This window comes from Ischnura elegans, chromosome 1, assembly GCF_921293095.1.
Source record: "Ischnura elegans chromosome 1, ioIscEleg1.1, whole genome shotgun sequence".
In the NCBI taxonomy this organism is placed as follows: Eukaryota; Metazoa; Arthropoda; class Insecta; order Odonata; family Coenagrionidae; genus Ischnura; species Ischnura elegans.
Genome location: NC_060246.1, coordinates 149,206,633 through 149,229,313, shown reverse-complemented (window position 1 = coordinate 149,229,313; position 22,681 = coordinate 149,206,633). Strand labels below are relative to the sequence as shown.

The window sequence follows — 22,681 nt, the reverse complement described above, 5'->3', positions numbered from 1 at the left end:
CGAATGCTTTCTAATACCGTACCAAAATATTCATGGCCAGGCATTATTTTTGGATCCATTCTTCAGGTTTTTAATCTAAGACTTGAAAAGATAACTTAAAATCAGCTACCGCAGACACAGTAATAATATTTCTCAGCTGACTCGCCTCTTTTCCATCCTGAATTATTACAAAAACATCTCATTTAGTGTTGAGTGATAAAGTAAAGTTCTTTCTCATTCAAAAATTGCTGTAGGTACTTGGTATATCCAAAGGTAGAGTAATGATTTTATGGAACCAATTAAACAAAACATTTCACAGTCAACATTCTAACATTACTGATGATTGCAACTGCAAATTCCTCTTCCCATGCAATTGGGAAGTTGAAAAAGTTGACTTGGGAATTAAAAACGTAAGTACATCACCTAGTACCATGATCCTCGGTATAATTTCCATGGGAATTAAAGAACATGGATAGCGAATGGTCTGCACAGTAACCTGGAAAGTCAAAGGTACATGGTTCGATTCCCGGTACAGGGGAATTTTTTCTCGTGGCAATTCTTGTACGTGTAAGTACATCAGGTTAACACCATTTTCAAAATCTTTTTATACCCCTAATTTTTCACTCATCAGCAACAAATGATCATTTTTAAATTATTTATTAATTCAATTGATGGTAACATCATGTTTATCTATTTTTGCATAAGAACATTGATAAATTCACACCATCAACTAATACAAAATAAACGTAAACTTGCACTTTAAGGGTTTTAACTTGAAAATGTTAACTAGCAGCAGAAAAATGTTATACATATATAAATATGTACATTTCCAACTAAATAACAATCACATTGAATTCAAACCAACACCTGCATCCATAAAAATACATTGGCCAGAAAAAAATTGAACAAGTCATTTCAATGGATAATACATGAATACCCAGAGATACCCAAGAAATTAAGATATCAGTCAACAAATAGTAGTTTTTTAGAATGAGGAATGTAGAGTACAAAAGGAAATATTTCATTTGTAACTAGATGTTGTAATTCTTTTCAATTGAAACAGAAACATTTTATAACATCCATGGATGCTCCAAAAAGGTAGAGGCATACTTGTTATATACCTTTCAAGCAAAGGAACAAAGGTACTGGTAGTAACTTTAATCAGTTGCTTTGAAACATACTCTCTGAATAAAGAGGTGTTTTAAAATTCTGAGTAACAGTTGAGGAATCGTTATTGTCGAATATTGTTATATACAAAAAATTCCATGATGCCTATAAATATACTTATTATATCATAATTGCATCAATAACTTTCAAGCCATTGTGGAGGCAGGTGAATGTCATTATTTCATTTAAAAAAGAATACAAAATGTTAAGCTGAAAAATCATTGATTAACAATATTCAAAAGAGTTTTGTAGCAATTGTATCACTACCATTGAACAATTCCCTAGCTTTTCTGATCTATTGATTTTGCTACCAGAGTTACAACCCTCAGTATTAAATGCAAGCTTAACAAATTCAGAAAATTTATACAAATATGGGAAAACTATACCAAGGTTAAAGTTGTCTTCTCCTGAAAACTGAGCATTTTCACCAAATTAACTACTTACACTCTTCCATAGCAAACAGTCTCCGATGTGCTACAAATATATACCTTTTTTCTATTCTCCTCATATTTCACCCCACCGCGACAGTTATTACGGTGCCATTCACCCATACACACTAGTGCCACAAAACATACATTCTCGTCAAAATTCAAATAGCATGTATCATAAATTACAGCCTTTAGTTAACAGTTTTCCAAGAACCAATTTACATGAAGGATGGAAATTTTTTGCCATTCAATGTCAGCATTCATCTCATGTGGATGTAAAGCAAAACATAAAAGCTCAAAGTCATTGACTCTAATGAAAAATATTTCACACAAGCCCTGAGCAAGATATGGTATGGCACATCATCTAGTTTCATTCATATTTTTAACACTTATTCGAAGGAAATTAAAGTAACTGAAAAAACACCATGGAAAATGTGAACGTTGCTTACATGCAATTTTAAGGAATATTGTAGTATTTTGTCATTTGAAAACTATTCATAATGAGCTTTGCCCATTAAGAGAATAGCATAACTAATTATGAATAAATGGTCCTCGTGAGATCATCATCATAAGTGTCACTGGGAACTTAAACTTGTTTTAAGGCAGCACTTATCCAGGCATTCAAATCATCACTCATCCGCATATTGTGGCTCTTTATCACTGACTCTAGAAGTCATTCATTCAATTCACATGTTTCTCAGCAGTTTTTTTTCAGGGGGAAGATTAAGACTTCTGCTCATATCTTCACATTAGTTTCATCATATTCAGTCAAACAAGAGGTTTGAAGTTTGTTGAGTACTGCATGACTCCTTTATACATAGGCAAACTTGTGTTATAATTTTAATGTGCTCTTTTATTATATATATATATTTACTCATATCTACAAACAAGACTTGGATTTATGAAATCCCGTGCTCATTAAATGCAGTCTTTCTTTCAGTAGGCTAAAAAACTATGTACAAAAAATTGCTCTCAAGCAACAATTAATGGACCTTTTCAGAGCAGTACAGGCTCTTTTCATCATTTGGTATGGAAACAGAAATAATAAAACAAAAATCTTTGGAGGATAAATTAAGTCAAGCTGCTATTTCACAAACAAATCAAACAGCTGACTTGGACCTGCCACTACAGTTCATAAACTCTTTCACAGTTTGGACATAAGATAGGACTTAGCAAAGCCCTAGCATTTTATTGTAACGTATAGACACTCAGATGTTCCAGCACCAGCTGATCAATGCACAGATGCAAAGAATTTTTTTTCAGCAGTCAACACTGACTTTACAAGACACTATTCCTTGAAGGCCTCTCCTCACTGACTAAGACCTTGCCTCTTCTCTTCTTCTAACATGGCATCAAGTTCATCTGTTAAGTTGGCCAGCATGTTACCAATATCATTGAGGACATCGGCTGGTTCCTGGCCATGGCCAGGAGCTGAACACTCAACATTACTTACACCACAGTTCACTTGATTGCTTGCAGCAGCTCGTTCAGAAGTGACTCCACCATTATTTCCCATCCTGTGATTAAAGAAAAGAGCAAATTCAAAATGCACTCTGCAGTGAAAGATCACACAAGGTCATTATCCAAACAAGTAGGTTTCAACGGAAATGATTGCCAACATTCCAATTACTTGACAAATTTTTTCCTCATTAGTGCTTTAGGAATTTAAACCTGAAACATACATATATGTACTACACTGGCACTTATAAGCAGCAAAAATTGATTCGAGCACAAAGCAATGGAGGACCTGTTAAGTGATTAATGTCCTTAGATGCTCATTTAAGAGAATCATAAGAGATGCATTGAAAGACTGATACTAAGATTCATCTCGTAATGTACCCTCAATTTATGATGTGTTTTCAGTGTAAATAATGGGGAGACATTGCACATGCCATGATTGGTGAAATTATTTGTGGAAATTACCTAGTATAAAAATGATTGGCTTACGAAAAAATGAAATTTAAGTGTATGAAATAACAAGTTATTAAATTAAATACGTACAGATGAACAGGATCAGAAGGATGTCATTGAAATTAAGGTTTAGAGTACAAGGAAAATGATGATGAACAGTTTATTTAACAACCCATATTTTTTTGAAATCAGATTCGCTTCTCCCTTCATCATCGAGGATAATTTTTTTCACTTTAAGTATGTCATATATTTCAAATACATCCACACTTTTAAGATTCAGAATGAATAATGCCCACAAATTAAAGGTATTACTGAATTCAACAATGTCACAGGTTATATAAATGAGACTAGATGGCCACAAGCCTGAAATTCATGATTCTAAACCAATTGAAATTCTAGCATTAAACATGATATCATTAAAAATAGGGTAAAGTTAATATTAAGCAATGACCAGGATAGGGGTGGATACCAGCCATTAACTTTGTTTCCCTCCACTCAAGGCTGTGAAAATCAGAGAGGGGAGAGGCATATATCAAAGGGTTTAAACACCTTACCTACAATTTATATGGTCATTAGCTAACCTTCTCCACATGAAAACCCTCCGAAATGTTCTCCTTCTCCGAATGAAACCTATACAAAATATTTTTGTAGCTATGCCTTCACTCTTGAGGTTATGTTATTTTTCATGCCTTTAAGTATAGGTTAGTATGCAAACAATACTTACCTAATTTAGATTTATTTCAGACAAATTTTCATCCCTAACCAGCTACCGCAAGAGATTTGCTCCAAGTTGGAACTTTGCGGACTTCTTAAAGACAACACGATTCACACAGAACATCACAAACATCTTTGATTGACATCGGCTCACAATGCTGCTGCAGCAAGAATTTTTTTCACTGACAAAAGTATGACTCTGTTTTTGGATACTTTTTAACAGGATAGCAAATAAAAATTTGACACATATTTAGCCTGCATGGAAAGTCAGGTGACAAGGAATGCAAAATTTACTGTAAATCTGGTGGTGATGTACAAGATACTCTTTATAATCATAAAATTTAATTTAATTACTTAGGTGTTTTAAAGAAAGTTAATAACAAAATGAAATAAATTCATGAGAAAAGGTTTCCTTTGATGCGATAAGCAACATATCAATTTTTCTCAGTGACGCAGTTGCTGTGAAGGAACTAAAAATATTTCCTTTCCCCTAATCGTAAGTAGGATTTATGGCTGTATTCCCAGAGCATTAAAAGTTTTAATATAGACATTAATTTATTACACTTGGATTTATTCCTATGGCATAAATCTCTGTGCGACTGGCTACTTCATTTACGACGAGACACTGCAATGATAACAGAGAATGCCAAGACCCACTCAGGCTGGATATCCATAAAACATAAGCCGTAGTGAAGGTAGTGCTACATATATTTATTTATCGCACATAGGTTATAAATCATCTTTCCTATGGCACTTAAATTACGTAATTTGTAGACAAGCGCTTGGCATAATGGTTCCATATAAACCCACTTCAACCACAAGAATAACCTCAATGGGTAAATAGTTAGGCTTAAAAACATACTACCACATACTTCAAGGATTACATATTGACACTCACCTATCCCGAAACTGCATTTGAACTTCCTGGGATGTAGGCTGACTTCTCTTAGGAGTTCCATATTCTATAAGGGAGAAATTATGTTAGTAAAGCATGAAGACAAGACCTAAGTAAATTTACATAATAAAACTATACAAAGCTAGTTTATACAATTATGTATACATTAACTATTTTGAGAAAATCTCAATGATTGGGATTATTTTGATCATGTTAGTAATCAAAAAAGGCTTTAACACTACAACTATTTCAAAATAACATTACATTAAAAATTATCTCCTTGCAGTTATGACTTTCTTTAAAGAGCTGTTATCAGAGAAATGTGTGCTGCAACAAGGAAAGCAAATGCCCTAAAAAATGAAGCTCCATAGCCCAAGATTATATACCATTGGCATTTTTGAGGTGTTATGCAAATGGAAAATGTATGTATAAGGGAATTACAGACTAAAACTGTTTGCCAAAAGCAAATGGAAATCACATAAATGTTTTTTTTTACAATAGATAATGGTTTGAATCACAAGGAAAACCCTACAGTTTTAAATCATTAGGCACTCTAGTTATTTACACGTGCTTCTCAAATTTTCCAAAGAAAAACTTGGAAATTAGAATACTCTCATTTCAACACCATCCATCTCAATATGTTACTCAAATCACTTCAACTTTTCAAACATGTGGTGAGTATATATTTGCATTTCCAAATGATTCAAATTAGTAAAACCATGCTAACTCAAAAATTTTATTCACTAATTGTTATTTGGTCATGGAAAAAAATATTTCCAGAATAAAAATTTTGATTTTAATGAACAGTAAAGAGAATAAATAAAATTAAGACCCAATAGATGTTCTATTCCGGTAAAAGGAACTCAATGGTAGGGTATTTTTATCCCATTCAGATCTCATACACACAGTGCAGTTTGGCACCACCATGCTATGTTTAAAAGGGAAAATTATGTATATATGTACTCCTTTTCTAAATACTAAGGAAGCCATACTACCATCATTCAGCTGATTCACATAAGTGCTACATGTACTTTATACTAATAATATCGGGACAAAATCTGAAAAGACATACATGTAAAGTTATACAACAGAGACTTGCTTCATATAAATACAGATATATAAGTATGAAAATCCTTACACGACAATAATGTAATTAAGTCAATCATCACCGTAACATTGAAAAATAAAGACATAATTTCATCCTTGGCACATAATGAGTACATACTTGAAGATGATAAATTATTCAAAGTGTAGAAAGATTCAAAATGTAGATAGGCATTAATAAGATATTTACAGAGAATACAAACAGCTTCAAAAATTGCTTGAATGGGTTGCTAATACCCAGATAGCACAAAGTAAGAGAGTTCTTCATTTCTTATGGTTTTCTTATGGAAAAAATTGAAAAGGATCTTATCATAAGCTAAGGGGCTTATATAAGGCAAGGGTAAGATTTTAGGGAGGAATAGGTAAGGAATGGCCATCAAATATCCTCAGACTACATAAGTTGCTTCTGTTGGAGTGCCAAAGGCGGCTGAACAGCGTTCTACACATGCTATGCTGCTCATCCTGACATGAATTTAAAGCCTACCAGTGAAATTCAGCGAGTCTTTATAAGAGATTAACTACAGATAACAGATTTTCCGATTAATATAAAAAATTAACAACTGCAAGCGACCGGCTGGTGAAGATATAAAGCATAATACAAGTACTTTATCCTTGTGGCGGAAAGAAAAAAAATTAACACCAGGGAGAACCGAACATATGACCTACGTATCCGCAACTCTTTATGCTAACTACTGTACCACTGATGAGTTTGAGAGGCGTAGTTACCAGTTTAAAATCCAATTACGTAGAAAAACTTCGCTGGCAGGTGCATGAAAAATTGAAATTATTCAAGGTCCACACAATATAACATTTATGAATTTTGGTCTGATAACCTGATGAATACAATACTTATATTAGAGATTCCTTCTGGCATTTTTATATTATTCTACGTCACTATTCTTGTGAAATTATGTGTTTTTCTTACCAATGTCATTTCGTCATCAGTTCATAAATGTGAATGATTTTCAAATTATGGCCGTATGATGTTATTTCTACTCATTTTATAGAAGTGCCAAGAATCAAAAAAATCATTCTTATACATAAATTCTCAATGAATACTCTAAAGTGATGGAATAAAAACAACATCTACAGAAGTGCTGAAAGTTTGGCCATTTTGTCATTATTCTGGATGTTTGTCAGCCTGGCCGTAAGAAACCCATAACAAGCTTACTTTGTAAGTGCCTTCCTTATTTTTTCCTTTCACCTTATCTCAATGACTTACAATGTGCTAGCTGGGTAGTTTCACTGCAGTGAAAGCAAAGAAAACTCTTGTACTGACTGAGCTTGAAAATGTAAAATGGACTTTCCACAGACAGTATGTCAATGGAAAATGTTAAGGAAATACGGCCAATCATTGGGCATGCTCACCTTACGTGAGCACTGTTAGCAATACATTTTTTCTTACTAAAATTTTATCACTTATTCATTTGCAATTTCTTAAGCCTCATGAATTTAACAACTTAGTCCACTCAAATAATTATTACATTGGACAATCACATCCTGGGTGGTCAAAAACCCACCCAGGGAAGATGCGAACCTGCAACCTCGAGGTTAGCAGGAAACACTTAGCCCCACTGCCACAGGGGCTAACAAAAGTTATCCTCTTCCAGCTAACTGTAACTAGGGGTACCATTAGGCATGGTTAATAAAGATAAATGGGAATAGGCTGAGGTTGACAGAGAAGCAAAGCAAAGCTGTCACTGATTTAGAACTTTAATGGTTGAAAGTGCAGTTTCATAGAGGTAAAAAAATGTAGTTATTAAGTCATAAATGTACGCTTAATTTTCAGATACCTAATTTGGAATCATTCATAATAGCCAGAATTAAATATGAAGGTAATTAAAGCTCAGATGTGATAAAATTATTTTTAAAGATGCATAAATGACCAATATTTACCAACTCACATAATGAGCCAGAGGAATTTATTCCATGTTTACACAAGAGAACTTAAGTACCTGATATGATTATACATCATATTTAAAATCCTACAAGACGTTGATGCAAGGAATGATTGTTAAAATCTGGCCAAGGAATTCAGCTCTGCTTTAAAGCAGTACATATTTCAGAATAACTGACATTGATGGTAGGAAATATAAGGACAGAAACTTTCTGACAGAAAAATGTTGGCAAATAAAAGATAGTATATTTCAGAGAATGTAACCTAGAAGATGTACGTTCTCTTCTGACTTCTCCCTAGAAGATGTATGTATAGGTAATAAATATTTAGGAATGGATCCATTGTCCACCTTCCACCTGTACAGGTACTATGACATTTCCTTCTGAATTTCTATCTCTCCTCCACAATTTAGTCTAATTATGGCTAATTTCCCTTTTGTTACTCTAATTATATACGTGATTATGGCAGTAAAGCATGCCAAAAGAACTACTATAGCAGCCAGTAGGCAGTCTGATACATCAAAGAAATCAAAATGTATTGGTTCATCCTTAAATAAAATGCAATGCTTCATATGTTTCGGCTCCTTATGGTCTAAGTCTATAAAAAATTGATAACAATCAACAAATATGCAAGCATGACAAGTCTTGCAAGAGGAATCAAGTTGCAAGGAACAGGCAGCTATGAAGGCACAAAAGCCAGAGTCACATAATGCAAAGCAAGCAATTATTAACACCACAAGCAAGCATTAACATTCAAAAAGATTCAGCCAAATTGTGGGAGGCAAAAAGAATCACACTCAAAATCTTGAAGTTAAAGGCAATGACGGTTAGAAAAGCATAATCAGGGTGGCTGTTGGCATCTTGTTTGGTAGTAGCAGTAACTTACAGTCACATACTCAGCTTCTACGTCCCCTCATGTTCTTCATCACAACAGCAACACTGGGAGTGTTTAACACTTTGTCACAGAAGATTATTTCAATACAGAAATTAATTTTTCACAATGTCCACCAGTCAATGATCAATCCACGTAGAATACGACACCAACTCAATAATAAGGAAGTATCTTTCATTGATCAAAGGCATAACAATATGAGAGACCACTTCACATACAAGCAATGAGCACAAAAATGTCTACCCTTCCAGTTGGCCTCCTTTTTAACTACTGACTTGAAGTCAAACATTAGCTGCTAAAACTATTCACACGCCAATGAAGAATTGGAGCAACAAAAATTTTTCTACATGATTAACGAAAACAAACACATACTTATACACACATAAAATCTCAGGATATACTACAGTTTAGAAAATAAATGCATTGGAATGCTACCTAGAATTTTAGTTGAATGAAAAACTACAATATAGTTTCCACAAACAGCACTCAAGAGGACACAACAAAAAGCAGGTCTTAAAAAAGAAACTTTCTGGCTTTAAAAGACCAACACATAAGGTTTGCAACAATAGTGGTTAAACCTTAAACAGCAACAGGTAATATGCATTTAGTTAGCACAGGGAAATGCCAAACAGTACATTGAGGATAGGACACCAAATTGATCTACTATCTACTGAGGATTTTCATTCACATCAGTATTTTCCCTGTTATAAGCCATGCTAGAACAATTATGAAGATAAGACAGATATTAAAACTAAAACAACAATACATTTTACAAAAAATGGAGACACATAGAGGATTGATATGAAATCACTACATATATATAGTCAGTAATGGGAATGTTGATTCAGAACCAACCACATCAAGTGTGAGTTTTTCCTCACATTGAAATGAAATAGATACCCTACCAAACGAATCTGGAAATTCAATCTAAGCTAATAACACAAATACTCAACAATAACATGTGATATCTTACCCTATACGACATTGATGGCTGATACATTTTTTAAGAGCAAAATTTGTCAGGCTATCATTTACAGGAATTTAAGCCTTTAATCAGTTTACACCTACACATGACTTTTCACAGAAAACAAATAGACAAATATTTAGGGGTACCTCTCTCATAATGCCTGTAAAGTGATTTAAAATTACAGAAGAGCCACTCAAGAGAAACAAGACAATTAAGGGCATAATCAGCACAATGAATAATTTACACCCGATACCTCTTCTATTATACTCAATGGATTTGCTATCCAGAATTAGTTAAGTTTCCTTAAACACACAGATAAATGCTTTAAGATTTGCTGCTCTATTTTTCATGAGAACCACAGCAATTGTTTTAGCTAATATTGAAAAAAATCTTTTTCAGATTTTGTCCTTTCAAGACCTTGGCTATAGATGATACATTAACATGTATGAGGTACTGTGTGAATGTATGAATACATGAACAGAAAACAAAACTTTTTCCAATTTGGTCCATGAATTAGTATATATGCCACTGGTTCTGGCTCTGGATATGCCACTGGTTATTATCATGGAAATTTTTTCTGGAAAAAAAATATGTATAGTAGATCCTAAGAGTTGCATGTCCTAAATGCACTTGGTATTCAGCTATCTCCATGAATAAGTAAACTTCAGTAAATGGCCTGGCACACTGCACCATCATGATGCCCTTTAAATAAGGCACTGGTGGAGATATTTTTTTTTACCAATGCTACCATCCATGCAAAAGCTCACTTATGATAACTTCTATCATGACCAGAATCATCAGCCAGCGGCCAATAAGTTATACATCTTATTAGTGAGGGGGCTTTTTGACACCCAGAATGCTACAAGCAAGAACATGGTAAGGAGAATGTCCACATGGGATATGAAGCAGGGAAGGAGGGTAAGAGTTTTACGCTAACAATTTTGGAAAAATCCTGATTTTCATTAAAGCATTGACTACTCCAACAAAAGAAAACTTAGGCAAAAAACACTTACCACCCAAGTAATAATTTGCTTTTACTTTCATGAAATGTGAATGAAACCGTTCATGAAGCTGTTCATACATCACATGAACTCAATAGTGTTAATGTATTGCATACCCAGGCCTGTAGATAATTTTTTATCCTACATAGCACTTCTGGTAAATTTCAAAATTACACTCATGCTAAACAGGGAAGGGCTGCAAAAATAACCAAAGAAAATTTCAAACCAAAAGCTGAAACAAGAACTGCAAACATCAGTTGAGGGAGGCACTTTACATTAGTTCATCTAATATTTTTGGAATATTTTCAACCTTAAATCACTTGAATGCTGAAAAAAGCAAGCACCTTGTTTAGGGTAATCCATGGCTGAAGATAAGGTGGGATGCGGCCTTGCAGCCCTCTGCTTTATGGTGCCAGCATTTTCATTGGCGAATGGTAAAGAATCCGATTCTGTACTTGAACTTGACTGTATGAGGAGAGAAAAAAATGAGATGAAGAAAATATTATGAGCAAATCATGGGTATTTAAATGAAAACTGATTTTCATACAGCACAACTTTGATGAGAAGGTTGTTGGATAAATAACAATCATAACCCTTCATCATATTCAATTCTGCTAATGAATTCACAGGAAAAAATCTATAATTTTAGCTGAGAAATGAAAGCATTTACATCTATGCTGGAATAAAGTTTTTAAGGGTATGGCTGTAGAAACTAACATCTTAACAAATATTTAAATTCATTCTGAGATATAGGCACATAAAAATATCACCATGTTTGGCATTAACAAACTTGTATATACACAGTGATATAAAATAAATATTGGAGAAATGAAAAGAACAAATACGCACCTTGAAGCTAGCATCAGATCCATTTCTGTTTTGATGCATTCCTAAAATGCCTCCATTGCCTGGCAACCCCATCATTCCATCTTGCTCCGAGAAATCTGACAATGAGCTTGATCCATCCCACCGATGTGACGCCGAAGATGGAGCAGGCCCAGGTGGCGAGGAAGTTCCAACAGCACGGGCTGCCATTCCCGATGCATTCATGGCCTCCCCGGATGCCATCTGAGGAGCACTGAGGGTGGACTGAGGTACTCGGTCTTGCTGAAACGTGACCCTCTGTTGGCGCTCCATCAATGGGGAAGCAGTCGCAGCCGAATCACAACCTACCACCTGGCCTGGTGGAGAGGTCTTCCTCTGATCCGAATCTGCATCTCCCCCCGTTGTCACTGCCCCTGGGTGTGTAGCCGTCTCACCATCCCCTGGCCTCAGCCCAGGTCCCACTGAAGGGGGCGGTGGATTTCTCTTGGGTGGCGATGGAGGAACCTTCCTCATCCCTGCTGCGGCCATTGCAAAGTACCTGTCACGCTCGGCCAAGTCCCGAGGGAGGCTTTTGTAAGCGCAGGCGTGCAGAGGCATCGGAGGAGGCATCTGCAGGCTCTGCTTCTCGAATTCGGCCATCAGGGCCAAGTTCTTCTTTTTCTTCTTCTTCCTCTCCCCTTTCTTCCCCCCCTTCCCATCTTCTCCCTCCTCTCCTCCCTCTTCCTCCCCCTCTTCATCATCATCGTCATCGTCCTCCTCGTCTTCGTCCTCCTCGCCTGCCTCACCGTCACCCTTGAACCGCACCGTGTTCTGCGTGCATGCGGCAATTTTGGCGACTGGACGTGGCTTCAGCGTGGGGAATGGCATCTGCACCGGACCTCCGCCGGTCGTGGATGAGGACCTCTGCCTCGGGAGGGTCCCGCCGCCCTCGGTGAATGCCGTGGAGTGGTGGTGCAGGTGATGGTGCAGCAGGAGGGACTGCAGGTGGCCCTCATTGGTGGGCGTGATGTCCCCATCATCGTAGCTCCTGGGACGCCAACCCGGGAGTGGGGCGACGGCCGTGCCACGGAAGTAATGCAGGTGGGGATGGTGTATATGAGGCTGGGGATAGAAGGGGTGGGAGTGCATTGGGTGCTGCATCTGGGGGAGGTGCAGCTGAGGCATCTGCGGATGATGCTGGAATCCTGTTCCTCCGCCTCCTCCTCCTCCTCCGCTGAACGTTAAGTGCGAAGTACCCGTCCCTCCATCCTCCAGACTCTCCAAGGATTTACCTCTACCCCCTCGAATCTGTTTGGTATCCAAAAGAATAGTTAGTTTTGACTCAAGCAATGAGAGGCAATTTTAATTCCACCACCAAAGACAAATGAGCCCAAACAATCAAAAGTTTAAAGAAATATATATTACTGCTACGAAAATAGCTATGGTAAAAATTGCTTTCATCAAATACATATTTTGATAGGCACAAAACAACTTCCACTATAGATGTATGAAGAGAAAAATTTGTTAGTGATAGGCAGTAATGATGATCAAAATAAATGGTGCAGTCAATACACAATTAGACCAATACCAAAATAACAACACACAAGACAGACAACAATTACATGGAACTTGGCCCTTTTTTCTATAAAAGAAAAGAGCAGCGAAAGTGAGCGATATATTTAAATTATATAAGGTTTTGTATAAATTGCAATTTATTTTCACATGAAATCTTACTTGAACACATTATAAACATGGCAACGAAGTTTTACACTATCTACAATTCTGCTTCCATACTAGTAATAAATACCGACAGCATGATGTCACCATCCTTTGATCTGGTCACATGTGAGACCGTACAAATGCATATTCATTCCAGCATGCAAGAACATTGAGGAGCTAACACACATATTTCACAGTTAAGTAATATGAAATGAATGATGCATCTAGTATGAAGGCAAACAAAGCAACACAAAAATACCGGGTGACAAGCCATGGAGTGACAGCAAAAACTATACGTACTAAAAGTAAAACACAAATCAAACATGAAGAGTCAAAAAATAAAAACAAAAAAAAAACAAAATAAAAACGGGGCTAACCTTGATGGGAACAATGTCTGGGCAGTAGGCGGAGGGCTGGTAGCACATCGATGGAGCTGGGGGTGGGGGCGGCCGGGAGAAGTAGAAGGGCGAGAAGGCGGACGAGGTGTTGGGGGAGTGTGGCGGGTGGTGGGAGGGGCTGCCCCCGCCCCCCGCCGACATGGGGGGCGGGAGCTGCGAGGACTGGAGGAACTGCTGGATGCGCCGGTGGCGCGCCTGATACTCCTCGCCATCCATGCCCTCCTCATCGTCCTCGTCCGCCTCCTCATCCTCCACGTCCTCCTCGCCCGCCCCCTCCGCCTCCCCCCTCCCACCTCCCCCCTCCACGTCGTCATCAACGCCCTCTCCTCCCCTCCCTCCCCCCTCTTTGCCCCCACCCGCCGTCCCATCCCGACTCCACCTCACCTGGTAGCCTGCGGACCCGCCCCTGTGGTGCAGTTGCACTTGGTGGTGGTGGTGGTGGAGGGTTTGGTGGTGGAGAGGCTGAGGGGATGAGGGCGGGGGCTGGTGCACCGAGGCGCGGTGGAAGGTGTGGAAGGATGAGGGTGGGGCCGTGCTGGCTGGGTAACACTCGTGAACTGGGGAATGGCCCCCCGTCGTGATCATCACCTCCTTGAGAAGAGAGATAGAGAGTGAGAGAGCGACAGAAGAGAGACAGGGTCCTTTTTTTTAATTTGGGGGGTGATTGGTGAGGATGGTAAGGTAGATTGGGGGTTTAGAGGGAGACAAAGGGGACGTTTGGAGTATTTCATGTCCGTGTGGATGAACACAGATACATGTGTGTGTGTGTGAGTTAATGTATGTAATTGAGAGAGACAGTGATAAAGAGAGAATGGGGAAAAATAAGGAAGCTAAAACATCAATAGCCACTGGCTCATGTGCCACACACTGGCACAGGCTCTACCATGGCACAAGAATGTCCCTCGGGGATTTGATGGCACCATACTGATCAATGAAATGAGCACTTGTGATGCCAAGCCGGTAGAAACACACATTCACTCTTCATTCATAAATTTTATTGATATCATTTTTGAAGCCAAATGGATGAGGAAAACAAAATGAGCTCTGGTGACTGACTTATTGGGGCTGACTACCTTGGTGGAAAGCATTGCTACAAACCATTAAAATGTCATATTTCTTTGCTGAAAATTGAAAATAGGGCATTTAAGTTACTATGAAAGGATGGATCTATGCAGTTGAAGCAGGATTTATTTCATTAATAAGGGGAGAAACTGATTTCCAACTTAGTTATTTTTTTGCTTTCATACAGTTTCTGTCCCCAAGAAGGAAAATATCATAAAATAGCTGTAAAGGATGGCTCCTCATTTTTGTATGAAAACAGTATTAAAGTCCATGCAAATGAATATGAAGCAACAGTTTGGAATACATTAACACATGTAGAGATTTTTTTTGTGCCCATTGCATACATAAAAAATTGGTATCATGCATTTGAATTCCATCAAATGCATGAAACCATACATGCATTCCACAGCGTATCTTCATATTCACTGATGTAGGGATGTAAACTGATTTTGTTTTAAGAACAAGGCTGACCTTACTTTTAGAACTTTGTACTTTCTGCCAAGGTAGTAAGCCATCTTAATCAATGCCAAAAAGATTGATTTTAAACAATGGCAGCACAAGCTATATGCATGCAATGAGGCATCTCATCCAATGATCAGCACGATTAACTTCCGTCAAATGATGCCATCATTCATATAAAGTAAGGCTAAATGAATTGAAATAATAAACAATAGATATTCTCTGCCACCTTATAAATTTTAGCCATGCAAAGAGGAACATGTATTATATTATGGCGCAGGAAAGCTCCATGTTTTTCTATATCTCCACTAATTCAATGTGTTGCAAAATTAACGACATCTGTACAGTAATTAATGCATGCATAGTCAAAACCTGACTCTATCAGTCATTTTGATTGGTGGCAGAGAGATGTTCAGCAAACTCATTTACATTATTACACAATAATATCTATTACCACATGTCTTATACAGATTTTCAATAAAGGAGCAATAATTTATACTGATATTTTGTGGTGGTTTCTATACTTGAAAGAACAACTTTCCTACATTCACTAACATTTCTAATAATGAATAGTTTATGAGTAGGTATACTGGATAATATAACATTAATTTCAAAACTTATTCCAATGGAAGGAAATTTAAAATAAATTGCTATATACTGAAGATAATAAGTATATCACATCTCATAAAAATTGCAATGGGCAAAGTAGAAACAAATGAAACTTAACACAGCTTTTAAGAAAATCCTTACATCAAATTTGTTTACATTATGGAATTTAAATAATCTAATATAGGTAACAAAAATGGAATATACAGTTACAATACAGGTGAACTTAACTATAAAAAGAGATATCCTTTACTTTAAGTGATTTCTATAACAAAAAAGGTGAAATAAAATTGCCTGATCCAATGATACAGTGAATATTGATTTTTATGGACATGGGAGAGTGAAGGGTTGAAGCATAATTTGTGTCTATTAAGCTGTGCCACCATGCTGAATATGAGCAAGACAGTGTATAAATCAATCCATAATGCATATTGAAGGAAACTTTCCTTGACTCTCTAAGGGTGCCAAAATTAAATGTGATCAATACAAAAATGGGCAGAAAATTATTATTTGCACTAATTGCGACTATTTTCTATTTTGAAAGAAATAATTGTAGAACCCTGCTACAGAACTGAAGATAGCAATTATTAAATTAGACATCCAAGATAAAGTGCTCATTTGTGAGGATGTCAAGTCATGAGAAAAATTTAAAAAGCATTTTTTAATAGGCCCACTATACATACATAACATCATTAGAGTTAGAAATAATAAACCATGGTCCTAAATAATTTTCCATCATCAGTTCTAATGTACAGGAAGAATAAGGTATTGCCTAAACTGAAGAGTACTTATTGAAAAGTTGAAGTCATTATTATCTCATTTAGTCAATAGATATATTTCATTTAGCACAACATCAACAACATTTTAAAAGTACATGCTTTAAGCAGCAGTTGATTTTTTATTCATTCGTTCCAAAAGCACATTGAATATAAGCATAGTTGTTTTATATATCCTTCGCAAATTTTACAATAATTTTTTTCTCATGAAGCATGGTTACAATGAATATCCATGCATTTAATCAAAGCTGCCTATATCAGGGTTCTACTAATAGCTTTAAAGATTTGAAGAGCGATGTTTAAAGAATAGTGAAAAAGGAACAGCTGTACTATACCGTCCTATACATTCCCTCGAGGATATCAGAGCTGTGACCAATGTGAACACTTAGGTAATTCAGATCTCATTCATTATATGAAGCTTTCTATCACTACTTTGCACAGAGATAAGCCTGCATATCATAATTTTTCATAAATAAGGCACCAGCAACATCAGTGTATTCTTAAAAGCCAGTGACTGAAGAATAGCCCAAAAACAGCACACTTTGAAGCAACTTAACTTTTAACACATGTAGCTCATCCAGAATGGTATTCTTAAACATAACTAACATTCAGAAGCAATTTTTTCAAACGGCCATATTTTCAATTAGGCACAAATATTGTAACATTGACTCACAGAAAAAACAATGAAAAGGACTTATTTCTAACTTTGAGAGAAAAAAGAGTGAACGAGACTCGATGGAGCCATAGGATCTTACCTGAGGTTGATGCATCTGCTGTTGCTGCTGAATGATGTGTGGTTGCAGGTGAGGGGGCACAAGAAGTACATTGATTGGATGGTCACCCCCAGGTGGGATTGCCCCAGGCTGTGGAAACCTTTTGCCAGCTTTGATGTCTTTCACCCGCTTGATAGCCAAGAGTATTTTCTTCTGATGTCCAAGACGAACAATGCCTACATCTTCCAAATCTTCCCAGGTCACCCCGGAGGCAACATCCTCCACTGTCCGACACCCCTGTTGCCTCAAAGCACCGGCATATTCTGACAACCCCAAAAGTCCCAACCACTCCTCAATCGATGACTATATACAGCAAGAAAAGAAAAGAATTACAGTCAAACTACAGTCAAACAGAATAAAAGGATGCCTTTTAACTTTTTTAAGAAATGGATTCAACGGGGTCAGAAAAAATGGTTCTGTATCCATAGTTAATATGAATTCCGTTCTAAGCATTAATCATAGACAATTCTAAAAATATTTAATATTAATTTTTAATAGTAAAACTAGTATACTGCCTCTTTAGTGATTCAGAAAAAGTTAATGGCATATGTTTTTCTGCAGAAATAAGAAAATATTACATGAGAATGTCTCCAAACTAGTGCCAGTTCACAGAATCAAAATCCCTCCCTGCTATAAAATGAACAATATAGACTTATTTACATTAGAAATTGTATAAATGCTACGCTGTTTAAATAGTACTACATAGTATATTAATTGAAAGCCTAAAATTGTCCACTCATGACAGTACAATAGTAGATGCACCAAATGATTTATGATCATAGCTAAGACTTACAGGAATATATTCAGGCAGGCCATCTGATATATTAAGTAATGCAATTTCTGCTTTCAATCTCTTTCTATGATTTGGCTTCTTGATTCCGATAGCTGTTAAATCCTGAAAAAAATAATAGATAATGAGTAAGACTACATATCACAGAAATACTTAAATTCATTCCTCCCCTGGAAATTATACCAGGCATTTCAAATGGCTTGTAAGCTTATAATATTAAAAGGGCATTTAAAAAAATAGAATTTCCAAAAATATGGTTATTTTGACGGTTGGTTAGAAAAATTTGTAAGAGTGCCATCGACTTTAAAATACATACGTAAAGGCAGGAAAGTGATAAGTACCTCTGGTGTCATTCGAGAAATCGTCGGCATGTCATAACCAGCTGAAGCGAAGAGAGGAAAGTACTCTTCAAAATGAAGGTCCATAAGCCATGATTGAATGATGTCCTGATCCTGTAAAATACACCATGGTTATAAGGAGGAATATTGAAATGAGGAAATTAAAAATTCATTGAGTAAATGTATAAAAATAAATGTTTTTCATGCTAGGTAAAATTATGATTCGAATTGAGCAAAGATGGTAAATCCCTGTGCACTATGAAGTGAGAAACTATAGGAAGTCAATGCATCATTATGGAAATAAAAGCATTGCTCTCGAAAATCATGAATGAATGAAAAATCATGAACTGTTTAATAGAAGGCCGTCTACATAATGAGATTTCAGGAAAATGGAAAATATTGAGCAAGCAGCCATTAAAAGGTAACGTATGAGTGTTAAGAGTTATTTTTACTAGGATGGAATTATGATTGGCAAGTAAATCTTTCATAATTTTTAATTTACAGCATAGTCGAAAGTAAAGTCGTTGATGGAGTCAAATAAATAATGAAAGATCCTTAGAAAACAAAAATGAAAGACAAATACAAATTTTTCAAATGATGATGGAGCTGAAATAAATTTTTATATTTAGCTGGTCGTTCCCACGACTACCCAACTTGATAAACAGATGAAAGGGTCGGCAATTCCCTGAGTGGATTGTGAAGGGTAATGCCCAGAAATATCTTGAAACTCCCAAAAATGGTATAATAAGTATATAGGGTGAATTACATGCAAATTGACTCCGCTAAGAACACTTATATTATAAAATTCATTCAAAGAAAACTGCGCGTAGAGAACTTAGCGATCCGCCCATAACGTAGGCTACCCACACAACACCATATCTAGTGCATTCGCAACAACTTACGTGGGAAATCTTCTCGGAGAGTGTTAGATAAAAGAAAACGACCAAGGACCGCGGCGACAGCTTCAATCTAACCACAGTTTGCGCCCTATTCGGGCGACGCTATCCAAGAGGAGGGAGGCAATGTGATAAGTTGCCCGAATCACTCCCTCCAGGCTGAAAGTGCGTTTAAGGTAGACCGCCGAGATAGAAAGGGAGTGAGAGCTTTTCAATACTGAGAGCCGCAGTCTCGTCCAACGGACGCCTTTGTCTGAGAAAGGCCTTAGGAACATCCTTCCTGACTGAGTGAACCAACACTCCTCAGTCACTCCCTCAGAGCTATAGGTAACGTGTAAACGCCCATTCTTTTCTCTTCACGAGGTCGTTTTCCATACGCCTTCCAACCAACAGCAGTGCCTAAAAATTGAGGAAAAATCTCGAGATAGGATTTTCCTCCATCACCTATGAAAAAACCTATGAGTTTATCATCCTCATCCTCCATCACCTATGAGTTTCAGTGTTGCTAGCCAAGGGAGTTTCAGTTTAGTCGGCCAGGGAGTTGGAGTAGTACATAATTGCACTGATACTTCACTGCCATTCCTCTTCCAAACTCCTCTGGTTTTGTTTCAATTTCAATACAGTTTCAGCATAGAAGCAAGGCAGTGATTTTCAAGGTTGTTTCAGCCCAGTTTCAGTCAAGTTTCAAGGGAGAAATATTTACTTGAGTAAATACGAAAAGCATCAACGGCACAAAGATGCTAACTCTTTTCATATTTGCTTCTTCTCCTACAACGTGAGCTGAATGACCGGTTCAGTCGATGCACCTGAATACCCACACTATCTTCTTCTCTTTTACTTCCCTTAGGCCTACAGACTCTTGATATACGTCCTTTGTCAAGTATTTTCTCTACATTGGTCCATAGCATTTAACATTTACTGAAGCCGATTGAGGCAAAAACCTCAAGGTAAAGGATTAACGGAAGAACAGCGAACTTAGACACATCCCGTATTCTATTGCCCAATGTAGGAAACAACGCTAGTACAAATTTTAAGAAAGTTATTAGAAAGGGAACAATGATAACTAAAAAAATACACAACCTCCTAAACTATTATAGAGATTAAAGGAGTGCATAAAGAACGTACAGGTGAGGATGGAGACCCTTGCGAAAGCCTTGAGGCTGAGAAAAACAGGAAAACAAATGGAGAACGATATATGCTTTTACTATCCATACTTTGCAGTTCACAGTATCCATATTAACCTTTTATGATTGCTTAGTGATGCAAACTTGTCGGCCTCGGTGGCGGCGGGGTAAAGTCCTCCCCTGCCAAACCGAAGGTCGCGGGTTCGAGTCCCGCCTGGGTAAGTTACCGCCCTTACCCAGGGCATGGGCGTGTGTGAATGTCCTTCATTGTTAATTCCCAATTGTAAAGGCCGTAAATGCGCTGTTTATGGGGTAATGGAAATAAATTTAAAAAATTAAAAAAATACTACTATCACATTAAAGCGCATAGAGGCTTACTGCTCCACGAAACAAACACTTAAAGAATACAAAGGAGATATTAAAATTAAGTAATGTTCTTTAACAAGGCAAATAAAGTTGAAAAGTACAATCCAGTGATGATTTTCAAATTAATTTAATCTAAAACATCTATGAAGTGAGTGATGATTTCAACATAAAAATTCATTTTTTCCATATTCGTTTGCACTAGCACCGATCTACTCGTATGGTTGCGTTTTCAGAAATGTTTGGATTCCAGTAAGAATTAAAGGAGAAGTGAAGTTCCAAAGATGTTTCTCTAGATCACAACAACACTCTGTCGGATCATAGAAAAAAATTACATAGAATTTCATCACCATGGAAATTCTTCCATAACATTCCGATTCAGGGAAAACTTTACGTGCACTAAACAGAACCCCATAATCTAAAACGAACTTCGGGAACTTTTCGCAATCTCGGCCATTCGCTCCCACAAGCTTCTGACCATCTTCGGCCCTGGAACGGTTGGTTGCACTGACAGGGGAGGGGGGAAAATCGGTTGCGGGATGGGTGGAAGGACGCAAGAAGGGTTTTGCCGTGGTGGTGGAAAAGACCGTAAGGTGGGAAGAAAAAAGGTGGCGAAAGGGCTTATATATTTTTTCCCACCCTTCCCAACCGTAAGGCTTCGACACTTTTTTTTTAAGAATCGGGGAGAGGGTGGGAACGTTTGTCGCGTGCCCGAGATATAAAAAGAAAGGACTTCGGACCCCTTTCCTCTTAGTCTTTCCTTCCCATCCCACAGCACAGTGCCCGCAACCAACCCACCCACACCTCTCCCGTTTTATTTAGGCCTGCAAAATTGATTCTACTCATCTCACTCCCTCTCACACACACACTCAGGTTCTCTCTCCGTTTCTCCCTTCACTCGAAAAAGAGTTTTGTTACCCATCTACCCCTTCCATTTCACTTCTCTTGTCTTTTATGCCTCCTTCTCCTCCCTCCTTCAACATGGTGCCCGTAAATGGCGCGCACGAAAATCCCTTACCTCTCATCTCCTCTCATTCCTCGTTGCCTCCCTCCTCCATCCCCCTTGCCCGAACATCATTTCGTTCCCCACCACCCTTTCCTCTTTCCCCCATAGAAACTCGAACGTGTCTTGCGCGCCACCCCCTACACGCACCCTTGAGGGCCCGAGTAAAAATACATCCCCCCCCCACACACAAACTCTCATTCCCGCATAAACGCGTTTTTATTATTATTATTTTGGCCATGCACAGAATTTTTGCGAGTCGCTGCCCTGCGGGAAGCTTTCCTTTTCAGCCCGATTCAGGGGCAAAGAAATGCCCCCTTACTCCTTTCGTAGGGTATTTCAATTTTTTTCCATGTTGATAGCGGGATGTGAAGCGACAAATAAGGAATACAGTCAAACGTGAATTTAAATTTATTACCTGGAAGAAAAAGTTCATAATTGTACTCGTGGATGAATTAAGTAAGTGAATAGACAAGGAACGAAATAAATTTCTTCTTATCGCGGAGGTATTCAAGTTTTAGCTCGTGTCAACCGGGGCCCGGACAAAAAAAGGCAAAACGAAGGAACAACTTACTTCATGTTCAAGAAATCTGCTTTCACTTATTCTGATATTTAA

General features: G+C 37.5%; 1 protein-coding gene across 2 annotated transcripts in view; it reads right to left on the bottom strand.

The window, feature by feature from the left end:
- Positions 1–620: 620 nt before the first annotated feature.
- The window catches only part of LOC124172067, a 547,471-nt gene continuing 525,410 nt past the window's right edge, over positions 621–22,681 (bottom strand). For both annotated transcript variants that reach the window (XM_046551477.1, XM_046551485.1), the window contains 7 exons: positions 18,683–18,793; positions 18,345–18,446; positions 17,534–17,854; positions 11,804–13,066; positions 11,299–11,419; positions 5,098–5,161; positions 621–3,091 (listed from right to left, as the gene is read on the bottom strand). In XM_046551477.1, coding sequence (XP_046407433.1) covers positions 2,884–3,091; positions 5,098–5,161; positions 11,299–11,419; positions 11,804–13,066; positions 17,534–17,854; positions 18,345–18,446; positions 18,683–18,793 — 2,190 coding nt within the window. In that variant the 3' untranslated portion in view covers positions 621–2,883. The remainder of the gene's footprint in view (positions 3,092–5,097; positions 5,162–11,298; positions 11,420–11,803; positions 13,067–17,533; positions 17,855–18,344; positions 18,447–18,682; positions 18,794–22,681) is intronic.